The following is a 14588-nucleotide window of genomic DNA, read 5'->3' on the forward strand; positions in this document are numbered from 1 at the left end:
TGGTAAAGCTCTAGCCTTGTATCACAAAATCATTGGTGTGACAATGGGCACACTCATACCAGAACTAATTCCCCCTCCCCTTGCCTATAGGGCACGGTGACACTCCTAACAGTAAGTATGTCTTCCCTCTTGTCTATTGCCATGTTTAGGATGAGTACTTATAACTCGCCTGGTGTTTCATCTTTTTCCACCTAGCTATCCAAGTGCCTTCCCTCACGGTCTGTATTTTTTTGTTACAAGGGATTGAAAAAATATTTAGAATGGCAAACCCCTAAAAACAAAATGACCCCCGCCTACTCAGCCTTCATTTGGTGATTATCCTGGGAACTCATGTTTGTAATTTCCATGGTCTTGAGGAAGCAAGAACCCTGCATTGGTTAGCGTGCTTTCCCAGTGCTCATGCCAACTTGGTAAATGCAGCTCCCCTTCCCTTTCTTAAGATCCAATTTAATTTGGAAAGTAAACTTTCTGAAGTGTGGACAAGAGGTGGTGGGCCTCTGGGAGTGAAAGAAGAGGTCCTCTTTTATTACTAATGTTGATGATGGTGCATGGTATTGGGGGGGGGGGAGCTTCCTTGGATATTTGTGCGACTCTTGGAGCCCACGTCACATTCTGCCTCTTTGGATTATAAGCTATCGAGCCCTGTTTTGAGTGCGTTTTGTTTTCCTCTTACAAACAGGGACCTTGAAGAGGCCCTGGAAATGGGTGTTGATTGGTCACTACGAGAGGGCTATGCCTGGGCAGAGGACAAAGAACACTGTGAGGAATATGGCAGGATGTTGCAGGCTGACCCCAACAAGGTTTCCTCCAAGGCAAAGAAACGCGGCCTGCCACAGGTATGACATGTATGTTGTGGGTCATGGTGGTGGTAATGAATTGGATGAGCAATTGACTATGATGTGCCATTTGCATTGTACTTGTATGAATGACACATCTCTATGGAGCGGAGGAATATCCCTGTAGTAGATTGTTTTTAAACTCTGTGTTTCAAAAGATTGGTCTTCTGTATGGTTGAAAGATCAGTTGCCCATACCAGTGGGGCTTAACAAAATTCTGTTGCCCTTTCAAATGTTCCTCTCCTAATGTTTGAAATATATGTTCAGCGAAGTCAGACGGAATAGTCCTCTGTGGATGTGCCCCAGTTATCCAAGAATAAAATGGTGAGTCTTTTAGTTGTTAACATGGATTTTCAGAATCGGCCTCATTGGCCAGATTCTGAGAGGCACCACCTTATTCTGATGAACGGGGACAAACAATAATGACTAGCCAAACTCTATCTGGGTAATGTGACTGAATAGCAAGGCTTAGACCTAGGGGAGGGTGTGAGAGTGGTGAGGGGTGTAGTTGAGGACACACAGAGCACTCTAATAATACAAGTTAGGCAGAATATGTAAAAATACTGTTATTTACTTAAACCGTAGACAAACTCTTAGCCATAAGAAACCACTGGTAAGTAGCACACTAAATCGTTCACTGTTTATATTCATTCACCATGATGTGCTCTAATAGCACAGACACTTCACTTTTAAAATATAGTTGGAACCCATTTTCAGATTACTGCATATGTTGTGAAGCAAGTGAATAAAAAGTAGAAAGAAATATGTTATCAATAGTAAGAGAACTAATGGGCTGAAAATGAAGGAGTTGGTAAACATATGCTAAGTGTCCTTCCTTAGTGTTAAGATGGATTTCTAAAATCATCCATTCTGGGAGGATTTTGGGAGGCTTCCCTATTATGGTGAACAGGGAAGACACTGATGGGTTGGCCAAAACCCAATTAAAGTGAGGTTGCAGAGGAGTCCAGGCTTTATCTCAGAGGGTGTGCGAGTGGTCTAGGGCTACAATGGGTACACACTGAGTAAAACAAGTAATTCCAGTTAAACAGCAAGTATAAAAATATACATATTTATTAGGCTTCTAGTTTTCACATCAAGCATAGAAAAATCACTGGTAAGTACTGTCACACAAATCCTTATAAAACATGTATACAAAGTCACCATTAGGAAAAATAGAATTGCAAATGAATCCATTACCCGTGCAGTACAGCTGAGTGTCAGATTCAGTGAAAAATAGACGTAACTCTTTAGCATCAACACAAGCGGCTTCCCTAATTTTTATGAAGTCCAACCCCAAGATGGTTTGGGGCCTTATGTCCAAAGGTCACCACTTCCAAAGCATATACTTTTCAGGTAATACCAGAATACCTCCTGAAGAAACTGCAATGGGTCCAAAATGCAGCGGCAAGAATACTCCTCAAACTATCCAGAAGAGACCACATCACTCCAGCCCTAAAAACTCTACACTAGCTCCCAGTGAAACAACGCATCACCTTCAAAACAATGTGCATAACGCACAGGGCAATCAGCGGACAAGGAGCAGAATTCCTACAAAAGAAAATAACAGTCTGCAAACCAACGGGATCCCTCCGATCAAGCAACGAAATCAGCCTGGAACTCAAACCATACCTTACAAAAAAAACTTGGAGGCACCTCCTTCTACCACTTACCCGCAAAAACCTGGAACAATATCCCAAAAGAAATAAACACTGAAAACCTGGCTCTTCAACACCACAGACTGGGGGGGTGATTCATGGATTGTTTGCGCCGAGGGGAGCGGGATTTGTGCACTATTCTGCCCGCAGGTCCCTGTTTAACAAATGGGGATTTGCGGGCAGAGTGGCACACGGGTCCCATTTTTTTTTTTTTGGCGCGGGTGGTCCATGAATTGCCCCCTAAATCTTGAAACCAAAACCGGAAAAAAATGACTAAGCCAGAAAGGACACGGACATCCCTGACCCGAGAGGGCAGCTCCCATGGCACCTGGACGGGGGACACCGGATAGACTGGACTGAGTCAACTATCCCATACAATCCCACCAACACTTTCGCCCACCCCTTAGTTACCGCCAGCTACCACAGTAGTGTGGAATTGTTAAGATATTGGCAATCACCACACTACCTGAGAGGTCGACATTTGCAGATGCGCACTGGCCACAGGAGTATGAAGGGAGGATAAGGGGATCTATGAGAGAGCATGTTAGAGCTGGGGGCCAGAGGAGTAAGGTACCTTGTATACCAGTCAGACCCAGGTCAGGACAGAGCATTGCCTTGCACGATGGAAAGCCGCATCAGGGGAGACTACGCAAGCCGAGCGCCTCAATTCAGGATAGAGACGCAAACTAACCAACCCTACTAACAATTTCCCTTTCTGCATACACCTCTCAAACTCCAAACCAAACACAACCAAAACCTACAGCACAACAAACCGCACAAACTTCACTACATTGCAACAACAAAACAAAAAACACACAGTCTTGCACATCAGTACACGACGACTACTGGCCGCAAACACTGCAGGCCCAGCCAACGGACCCACCGGGCTGAGGCTGCCAACAGCACATCACTGCTCTCTTGCACGTTTCCTGCTTCCTCCCACTAACTCAACCTCCCCTCCTCTTTCAGAGCCGCCAGAGCGCCAGGGGACCACTCCGGTGGTGATAGTGCACGGTACAAATGTCCTTTAACATTAACATATAAGAATAACAGTGGCAGTGATTATGAATAATAAGAGTTCCAAAGTTAGATTAAAGTTCCTGTAAAGTTCAGGTGAGTATTCAACTCAATCCAATACACTAGGATAGGCCTAGGGAAGTATCCTTAACCCAGGTTCCACCAGCAAAGGTCAGGTCAGAGTGAGTTAGGATCAGGACTTTACCCCTAGTTACCATATGGGGAGACATGGGGCGAAAGCAACCGCAAAGTAGGTTTGCCCCCGGACCACAGTTCTCAGGACACCATAGTTGGAGGTCCCAGATTTTGATCCAGGCTTGTTCTTCTGTTCTTGTTCCTACGAAAAGGGTTGTCTAGACATCAGAGATGTAGAGTTTCACAAGATTTCGTTTTGGTCGGTCGTTATGTACAGGTGCCTTTTCCAGATGCTTTCCAGTTGAAGACCAAACAGACAAGTGAAGACTTCTGTGGAAGAGACGGCACGAGACACCTCGGGGACATGAGGAAGACTAGATGCAGTGAAGATCACCACCGTCACACGGCTTTTAGGCAAAGTTTGTATGCAGTACCTTCTGGGAACACTACCTACAACTATGACTACAGGAGTAAGCAAACCAACCTTTGGTACAAGTCTGTACTACACAGTTTTGGTAATGTGTTGAGCTGCCAGGCTTATCCCAAGAGGGGTATTGTGAGCTGTAGTGGAGTGTCACAAAGATCCACAGTTACAGGTATTCAAATAAACTCTTACACTCAAGGTTTCTTGCATAAACAATTCATAATTTATCAGTCAGTTCTAAAGCCTTCTTCAGAAGGGAGACATTAGACTAGTAACACACAAATATACTTCAATACTGTATACTCTTAGAAACAGTAGGTAAAAGGCAAAAAGTTATTAGAATACATGAAATACGAATAATCATAAGCGGGGCAAATACTTTAAGATAGCTCTTGGAAGAGTCATGCAATTCAATGAGCTAAGCCAAAGTCAATAGGCCAAAGTCAATTGTATAGGATGCAGCACTTCCGGTAAGTAAATGGAACAGTCTTTGCACAAGTTCTTAGGAGTCATTGAGGACAAGAAGAATCAAATGTAGGGCCACAAGCTGATTAGACTTGAGTTGCAGAAGTTACAAGTACTTCCACAGTAAGAGGCAAGTTCTCTTAGGCTACAAAGAAGAAAATGATGCAGCTGGTGTCTTCTGTTACTGGCAAATCCTGCAGATCTCACTGTTCCTGGGCCTCAGTCGTGGGGACAAGATGGAGGACGCTGGGGGACTCCTGCACTGCGCTGGGACAGTCAAAAGCTTGCAACTGGCAAACTTCAATTTCATTGGCTGTTTCGCGTTTCAGCTACCGCACGGGTAGGTAACAACGCTGGTCCTGGCTGTCAAGGTTGACGGTCCTTGCTTCTGAGGTCCCACACTCGGCTGAGGGGGGGGGGGGGGGATTAGGCTTGGTCGGTCCGACATCGTGGGAGTCCAGAGGATCTTTCAAACGCTTTAGGCCTGCTTACAAGCAACGCACACAATCTGGTGTCCCTCTCCCTGGCTCTACGGTTTCCTGCAGCACTCTGAGGAAATGCAACCAGCTCTGAGATGAGTGTCCAGGTGGCTTACTTGGAGTTGATTGGTCCTACCAGTTCAGAAGTCTTCCTTTGCAGGGTTTCTCTGTCGATGCGAACTTGGTGATTCGGTACTGCAGCAGGGCTTCACCGGGCAAACCAACGGTCCTGGAGTTACAGCAGTCGTCCTCTTCAAGCTCTTCGGTTCCTTCGTCCTGTGGTCAACTCTGCCTTCCAAGCCAAGAGACTTGCCTTTTATTCAGTTCTGTCCCATTCATTCCAGCCTAGCTGCCACTCACCCAGCAGGGTGGCTGTCCTTGCCACACAGTCAGTCAGCCAGCCAATTGGTACAGAGTGCATTTGGATCTCCTAGGAGACTAAGCACAGGGAGTTTCGGGCACCCACCCCCCCCCCACACACTACCTGCCTACCCCAGACACGCTGGAGCCAGAGGCGGTCTTTACTCCTGAAGCCCGCCGAAGGTGAATGAGCAAAGAGACCAAACCTGGTTTGGCGCGCAGAAAACAACTCTAGAAGGACCTTTCCACAAAGAAATGGCGAAAAAAAAAAAGACTGGGACCTGTTTTAAGAAAGGAGACTTCGGCGCCATCTTGAAAAACATGGCTCCCGCGATTTAACATTACCGGAGCTGCAGACAGTTCGCGGTCGGGAAAAATCATAGTATGTTTGTTGTAAAACCACTGCCACAGCCATTATGAGAGGAAAGGGTAACGTTTGAATGCTACATGAATATCTAGACACAGAGGATACTAAGTACTATATTGTAAGATAGGGGGTGCTGGGTCTAGGAATTTAAAAGACTAGTAAAGTCAATTGCACTTTACTTACTCTGGGAAACAGTAGTTTATCCCAGATAAGGCAGTTAAACCTTGGGAAAGCCTGAAAGACTTCGCTGTGTCAATGCACTGAGGGTGCTGTGACACAATTGAAAAAGATGCCGCCTATGGAGTTGGTTAGACTTCATACCCAAGAAAACCGAGGTAAAACGCATGTCAAAATACACGAGAGTGAGAAAAAGTGTCACACTCTCTCCAGGTAAAAGATCCAGCAAAGTTGCTGGGGGTCTCTGAGGTGAAGGGAATTAGCATATTTTTGAGAATTCTCCCGAACAACGGCAACAGATTATACAGTGGTGAACACCGGAGCAGCCCCAGCATAGCTTCCTTTGGAGTGACACGGCTGAAAATGCAGGATTAGGCAGTAGCTGAAGTTCTGCCAAGTTCCACAGCTCTACTCGGAATGACGGCTGCAGCGAGGTTGCTCAGGAGAGAGATGGTCAGTCCATTGGTTGGTCCAAGGACACTGCTGAAGGCTCAGGAGGCAGAGATCATCGAGCAGGGGTCGAGACTGTTGCTCCCAGTGGTCGTAGCACCAATGAAGGCCTTATTTAGATCAGGACAGAGGAGTAGGGCTTCACCACAACAACACTGGAGTCTATGCTGGTCAGCTGCAGGGGTAGTCTTCGGGTTGTCAGTGGGCTGCTCTTCTTCGTAGAAGTCTTGGTTTCATCAATGATCTGCTGAATGTTGACTGAGCAAGCCCAAACATTCCATTGGAAACAGTAAGAAAGAGAAGATTTTCACACAAATCGAAAACGCACATCGAAAAAAGAGAAATAATCAGAAAACAAAAACAACCAAATCCCGACTAAGTACAATCGAGAATAATGTCCACTATAAAAATATTCACAACCTTGTATACACTAACTTGTCCCTTCCTAAATTTATGAAATTCATCCAATTTTAATGCTTTTAAATAAACCTACAACTCGATAACAACCTAAGTTGCGTAGCCTCCCAAAAACCTGTTCCAAAGATTTTCCATGTCAATAAAATCCAATTTAGAAAACAGAAAGCGAAATGGAACTAATGCGGATCAAGTTGAGATAAGGTGCTTTAGCGTTTCCTCTTCATTTGAGTTACTACAAAACCGAAAGTATGTATAATTTTGCTAAATCCGGCCTATGTGCTAAAATTTGTCTCGTGGGTAAGGTGCTCAGACTTGAATCTCAAAAAGTCGCTACTTAAGTCTATTTGGGTAAAGGTTTAGGTAAGGTACTACAATACCCAATTTTTTGTTTCAATCCACAAATATATTGATATGGTATTTCTTGGATGTAACTAATTCATAAACGTCATACAAAGAGCATATTACGAAATGGAGATAAATATCTTCATTCCACGCATGATACCATAGACTGCAGAAACAATTTGTACCTTTATTGCCACCATCGGAGTACAATTAGTCAGGTGCAGGGCCCATCTCCAAATTATGTCCTCATAGAATACTAATTTCTTAAGGGACCACTTGTAGCATTTCTACTCCATACGGCATCTTCGGGATCACCTTATACCATAGAATTTGAGAAGTGGTTGAGTTGAGAATTTGCCGTACTTGCCATACATTTTTAGCATTTGGCACGAAAGGGTCACTGATTTATGCCTCAAACTGAGACTTGTTTTAGCAGACAAATTGACTAAGTATATTAAATGACAACCTCTTTCTAACGTAACCTTATCCAGAGACCACTTGACTCCTTTTTAAGAGACTTGAATTGCAAGACTTTTGTTTTTGTGGGGTTAAACGTTAGATTTTCAAATGCATACTTGGAAAAGGAGGTAATCAGCCTTTGTAGGTAAATTGGTGTGCTGTCACAGCTCCTGTTGACTGGCGCAGAGGCAGCACAAACGCCTGCCTCTTGGCACCTGGGAGTATATAACCACAGGCCACCGCAACCCGCCGGGGAAAGAGGGTTAGGGTCTGTTGGTTTGGGTAGGTTGGGGGGAGTTTAGGAAAACCGGAAAGAGGGTTGGGTAGATGTTATGGATGGGTAGGGGGAATTAGGGAAGCATGCTCGTCGGCTCCTGTTTCTGTTCCAGTTGGTGTACTCCGCCCATACTCTCATGTACTCTTCACTCTCACTGTGTGCCCCAAGGAAGGGAGCCTTTGTTCTGGGACTCCGGGACCAGAATGCTAGTAGGCCTCAGGTCCCTATTGCATGTATTTGTATTTGTTTTATTTGTAACGCGCACCTTCAAGCCCGGAGGCATCAGGGCGCAACTTTAGACAGGTTGCATAGGCATACATATATACAAATTTTAAGACAGTGCAGAGTATTCAGAGCATACAGTAATATATATATATTTACAAAGAAGAGGTTGGGGCAAATGTATTCCTGGGACAGCATAAGAGGTCCAGGGTTCAAGGCTGGTTGAAGAGCCAAGATTTTGTTTTGGTTTTAAAACCGATATAGCTATTCTATTCACAGCTTGAGAACATCAGTATTGCCTCTCTGCACCCCCTGCATTGCTCATATAGATCACAATTCCTAAATGAGTTTAAATTGAGATCGACCTCCCCTGCATTACAACATGCATGGTTTCAGGCCCCCCTTGCATTGCACCATACAAGGCTTGATTAGTTCTGAGAAGAGGAGCAAACAAATTAAGCAGACATGTAGCTTTGATTTCTGTCTGATGTCCCAGGTTCTCCTGGCATGTCCCTGTTGCTTGGCCACTGCTGCTGTGAGGGCGCTCAATGCACCGCTGAAAAATACCAAAGCAATTTGTCAGTGCGGGTTCAAGTTCGGCGCCACGAATGTTCGTGGTTACGTTCACCCTGAGCATAGATTAATGCCGTTGAGTAACATGCGTGGGCTGGTTAGTCATGCAGGATTAATGCGCCGTGTTTCGTAGTCATGCAGGGTTCATGCGCAATACTTTTCGTGCATCCGTCCCTATCTGTAGTCTTTGACTGTGCCTGTGGTGCCAGCTGAGCATTCAGCTGTGGATTCTTTATGCCTCCCAAAGTGCTCCCAGCAAGTTGCAATAGACCCTGAATCTTATCTTATAGATGTACGCGGGCTTGGGGTGTTCAGACGGGAGCTTGTGCCCCGCATAGGCATGCCTGCCGGAGCTCAGGTAGAACAAGTCTTCTCTCCTTCAAGTCCGGAATTGCGAGCTTTGCTCCTGGGGTGCGGCTCGCGCTTGCGCAATAGCGCGGGCGTGGCTTTTCCCTGCCAGCAGGCTCATGCAAGGCACGGCCTGCTGGGAAATGCAGATTTCAAGGCAGTTCTCCATCCCAGAGGCTTCCTCCTGCAAAAGGGATGGAGAACACGCCTTGAAAGTTGTGTTGGAGGCCTCAGGACCACTTTCCCCCTCTGGCAGCCCCCTTAATGATAATGACTGCTACTTGACTGTTTGCCCTGGCACTGTGTCCAGCCCTGACACGTGCAGTCAAAAAGAAGAAAATCGGCATAGGCTATACGCGAATACCTATTTTCATGCATTTTGGGGGAAATACACAGGCATCCTTAGTTAGAAAATCCTCTACATCGAATACATACAAATTAAAAAGAGTTTGGGCGATAATACACCTGTGTCGAAGTCCTGAAATAGTAGAGCTATTCCTGGAAAGATTAATGGCCCGACTTGGCCTTACCCGAATGTTCGGATTTTTGTTAAAAGACCCAAAATCAACTTTAATAAACCAGCGTGAATGCCCTAACTAGACAGTTTAGCCCATATACGACTTCGATTGACTAAATCGAAGCCGAATAAGTATAAAAGATGCCACATAGATTGAATCCTATTTTCTTGACTGTGCCATCTGTTGGAGGCATTTTATTAGATAGCCGTTCAGAATGGTACCATGTTTTTTCCGAAAACCTGTCTGAAACTTTTTTCAGTCTCCCTGCCTTAATTGTAGTGTGCACATTTTGTTGGCTACTAAACATGGCTAGTGCCCTAAAATGGCTGTCTCACTAGATCTTCGCTTGTTCTATGTCCATATTGTAGTTTGGCCTTTTTCCCGGCCTTGCCAGGTCAGGAAATCCCATAGGAGGTCATGCACTTGCCTGGGAGTGTTTGTGTTTTGTGTGTGTGTTTTGTCTCTTGTCTCTGTTTTGTGTGTGTTTTGTATCTGTCGTGTTTCTGTGTGTGTGTTTTGCCAGAGGAATGTTGTGGGTCTGTCTGGTCCCATTCCACATCCATGGAGCCAGAGAGTCTAGGTGTGGGGCGTGAGTGAAACCGGTAGTTGTCCCTGATTGGACAACTACTGGCTGTTTGAATGGTGCAAATCCTTGCCATTGGTGGGCTTGGACTTGCCTCCAGCATGAATTTTAGATCAGAAGACTCCTGCTGCCATTTCTTAGTATCTACATTGGAGCCATGAATCCCTTGTAGACTAACGGCTGACCGAAGATCCAAAGAAGACTCTTGAAGAGGCCTGTGTTAGGACAGTTTTTTTCTAAAGAATAGTTATTTGGGACTTTATAAAACTATCCTTTGGGCAATACAGAACTTCAATTCTTAGTATAGGCCTGTGCTATAGCACCTTGAAGCATTTGTTGTACTAAATGGAATTAACAAATACTTCGGATCCAATAACGGGACAGACTCAAAGGAGATGGTAAAATACTGCTTTAATCTCAAGAAGTAAAGTAGGGCAAATATACACATCAACTCATGCAGGATCACACTGTTTTTTCAATCATGCATAGTTTATATAAAGGTGAATGCGTCATCGATGACATCATCCTATGTGGCAAATTAAAAAAAGCCTATCTAGGGGTAGGAGTGGATTAGGGGATCATTTCTACATATAGAAAATGTGCGTGTTAGTCACTCATAGGTGGTCTCTCTTTTTTGTGAGACACGACCCACCCTACTTCTAATCAAATGGTATAAAGCAATTGTCAAAGCAGAAAATATGGCAGCGGACTAATATTTTGCAACATTATATGAAAAAGTGCATGGCAGCTATTCTAATTGGTTGGTAACCCAAATCCAACCTTTGGACATTCTCCTTGTTAGCAGCACGTACAATTAGGCCACCCTCTTTCATTGGTAGGCCTCATGCCAGTGTCTTCTGTTTGAAGGTTGACCTTGCCAGTCTGCATAGTAGCTCCAGACCTAATGAGTAGCGCTTGTTTGCAAGCTCTTCATCACGTATTGCGAGACCATGAATTTGTCCATATCAACGGTGCTCTTAACCTGATTTGATTCAACTTTTGCTGGGTGCAGTTCTTCTTTTGTCCTTTAGAGACTTGGTTGCTCTATCCCATAATGAATGTATGCCTTTTAATCATCCAGTATTTGCCATCAGTAAATGTTTGTGTTCCTCTTAATCTTGAAAATATGTCCTTGCGCATGGTCTACTCATGGACTCCCTTTGTGCTTTTTCTTCACCTCTCGAAATAGCATCCTTGGTTCAAAGCCAATGTACTCCCCTATTTCACAAATCTGCTTTCTGCATTGTCTCTCCACGTTTAAGATCCTGGGCTCCTGTTTTTGAAGTAACTGTGTTGAATGACATGATCTGTTGTCCATCTTGCTTGATGGTAGTCCTAAACGTTGAATATATACCTCTCCTAAGCAAGCTTTTTTCTACCTTGCGTTTCAGTGCATTTACAGTTTGTCGGCCATCGGGACAGTCCTCTCTTCCTCTCGGAATGGGCTGACCTGACCTCTCTACTTTCCTCCTCCTCTCGACTCCTCCTGCTGGGTGATCTCAACATCCATCTGGACTCTCCTGACTCCTCAGGACCTTTCTGCAACCTATGCGATTCTTTCTGCCTCTCTATCTTAACCTCTGGCTCCACGCACACAGCTGGCCACACTTTGTATGCTTACATCTATAATATATATATATATACATTCTCATTCTCATTCTCTCTCTCCTCCTCTCTTGGACAGACCACTCTCTTCTCTCCTCACACTTGAAGCTCTTCTCTTGCATCGGCACACCTGGCGCGGCCACTTGGTCTCCTGAGAAGACCCACGAGAAGAGTGACAGCGGCTTCCTTTGCCTCCACCTGCTCTCCTACTCCTGTGCCGACTCCTACCCCGGCGTAGCACTCGCTAACTTCAATCTGTAACACCCTTGATACTCTTGCCCCTGTCATGAGGGTCCGACTGAAGCCTTCCAAAAAGTGCAACACTTGGTACGACTCCGATCTGGCGGCCCTAAAACGCGAGTGTGGGGCAGCTAAGCGGAAATGGAATTTGTCGGGCGGACCCCCTGACAAACTGGCCTGCTGTCTCCTTCAAAGGCAATATCAAATCTGCATACACACCAAGAAAAGAGTCTTTATTCAAGACTGCATCTCCACTGCATCAAACACAGCCAAACTTTTCAAAGTCTGTAAGGAACTGGCCAATCCTGCAGCAGCCTCCTCTTCTGTCACACCCACTCAGGACCTTTGCTCGGCCCTGACTGTAAACTTCACTGCAAAAACCCAATACATCCTTTCCTTTCTCATCCACACCACATTTTACACCAACACCTCTGGAGCCTCCCTTGGCCCCTCCACCACGTCTCCTCTCTTCTCTCACTCCTGTCACACCTGATAAGGTCGCCAGGCAAGTCCGGTCTATGAAGACTTCATCCAAACAGGCGGACCCCTGCCCCTCTAAAATCATTAAGGACAGCATTGACTCTCTCGCTCCAGCCTTGGCTAATCTCTGCAATCTCTTTTGCTACTCGAGTTTTCCCAACTTCTCTTAAGCACTCCCTTGTGCACCCTCTACTTAAAAAGCCCTATGCCGTCCCCTCCATTCCTGCAAACGACTGCCCTAGCTTTATCACCCCATTCCTGGGCAAACTCCTTGAGAAGCTGGCTATCTCTCGGCTCACCCGACACACCGGATCTGCTGGTTGCTTCTACGACCATCAGACTGGCTTTAGAGAATCCAGCGGCATGGAAACTGAAGACCTGCTCTCAAATCTCGACACTAACACTCCCTCTGTCCTCATTCTTCTTGACCTCTCCTCTGACACAGTAAACCACAACATCCTGATCGCACATCGCATGATGTTATAAAGTATATTGGATGGTAATAAAGCTGGGACTCGAGACACATACCTGCTGTGGAGTCATTGAGTTTGATCCAGGTAGCTTTATTTACATAATTACAAATGTACACCATCCAGTTTCCCTTGAGGGTATTTACAGTAGACGGGAGACAAGACATGACTGTAGAGCAGAAACCCACTGGCCATCCTTCACACTTCATCTCAGGCCCCCCAACTGACTCTCGCAGAACATTCACTCACAGATACACCCAACATTCTCTTGAGCTGCATTAATGCATCAACATTCTAACATCAAGCACTCCAGGCCAGTGACATAAGACAAGACTACATTAGAACATATCCCTTTCATACCTGACACAACCATCACAACAACTCCCTACCATACCAGACTCAACCGCAACATCTCCCTTTCTTACGACACAAACCTTCCGACGCAACAACATCCTTCCGTCCAGACCCACCACATCCGGACACAGTCTGCCACACCCTGGCACAAACCAAATGGGGAAGCAAATCGAACATGCATGTGGGGAACAGGTGGGGGGGAGCGCGAGTTGACGCACTTCGGACCCGGATGCAACGCAAGCGGTGAGCAGAGCCAACTGAACTTTGTCCTGGGAATCCACAGAATAAAATGCAGGAGAGGGGTGTTGCCACACCAAGACAACGTTTACAAGAGGGATGCGTGGATCACACTACTTCCTCTCTCTGAACCATAACTCAATCGGCTACAACCGGCTCCCACTTATCGCCACACACCCCACAGATCACAACCATATCAAAAGCAAACCAACTTCCAACCATTCCAGCATCAGACACATGCACACTGCCTCATTCACTCGATGCAGACATACGTATACGGGGACGGTGGAACGAAGCACACACATAAAAGTGCAGTCTCAACAGGCGAGCACATTCATCTCACCCGCGCCACGTACATCCTTAACCATACTCATGCATGCGTCAACCGAACCACAACCAAACCACAACACTATCAGACTCGCTCACAATGAAACAACATTTAAACATAAATTGTGCTCCTCGTAGCACTGCAATTCTAACCTAAGCATCTCAACTAAGAAAAATTAAATTTATCAAAAAGGTACCCTAAACATTTCTGTGCACATTCCTAATTTACATTACTCAATATGCTAGCCGATTTCACATTTCTCTCCTGTATATAACATCCCTTGTATACAAGTGTAAACTTTATACTTTTTTTCCAACATGAACCTTTTTTTTTTTTCTTCAGTAGATTCACTTTGCAAAACCCAACCATTCTTAGTTGGTAAATCCCCACTCATGTACCTCCTTTGAGTGTACGTCGTGTGTAACTTATCTGTATGCGCACACTCTTAAACCTTTTATGTTGGTTATATTGGAATCACTTACCTAGATTCCAATCTATCACCCATTTCTCCGCTGACTGCACAACTAACATCTTGCAAATCAGGTGATTGAACGCATAGTCCAATCTTAAATCTCAACAATACACTAGATACCCTGCAATCCAACCCACAACACATGCCGTGTGGTTGAAATGATGACAACACATGGGGCCACAACACTTAAAACATTGTCACGCGACAGCGGCCCACATTCAATTCCAGGGTATGTATTCAAAGCATCATAATCATTTTAAAATATTCACATATTGAAAAAAATTCTTCTCCTTAATAA

General features: G+C 45.2%; 1 protein-coding gene across 1 annotated transcript in view; it reads left to right on the forward strand.

Moving 5' to 3' along the window:
* The window catches only part of RTCB (RNA 2',3'-cyclic phosphate and 5'-OH ligase), a 280519-nt gene that overhangs the window by 147571 nt on the left and 118360 nt on the right, over positions 1-14588 (forward strand). The window contains exon 6 of the mRNA XM_069628792.1: positions 680-836. Coding sequence (XP_069484893.1) covers positions 680-836 — 157 coding nt within the window. The remainder of the gene's footprint in view (positions 1-679; positions 837-14588) is intronic.

Source organism: Ambystoma mexicanum, chromosome 12 (assembly GCF_040938575.1).
Source record: "Ambystoma mexicanum isolate Mex_15411 chromosome 12, UKY_AmexF1_1, whole genome shotgun sequence".
NCBI lineage: Eukaryota > Metazoa > Chordata > Amphibia > Caudata > Ambystomatidae > Ambystoma > Ambystoma mexicanum.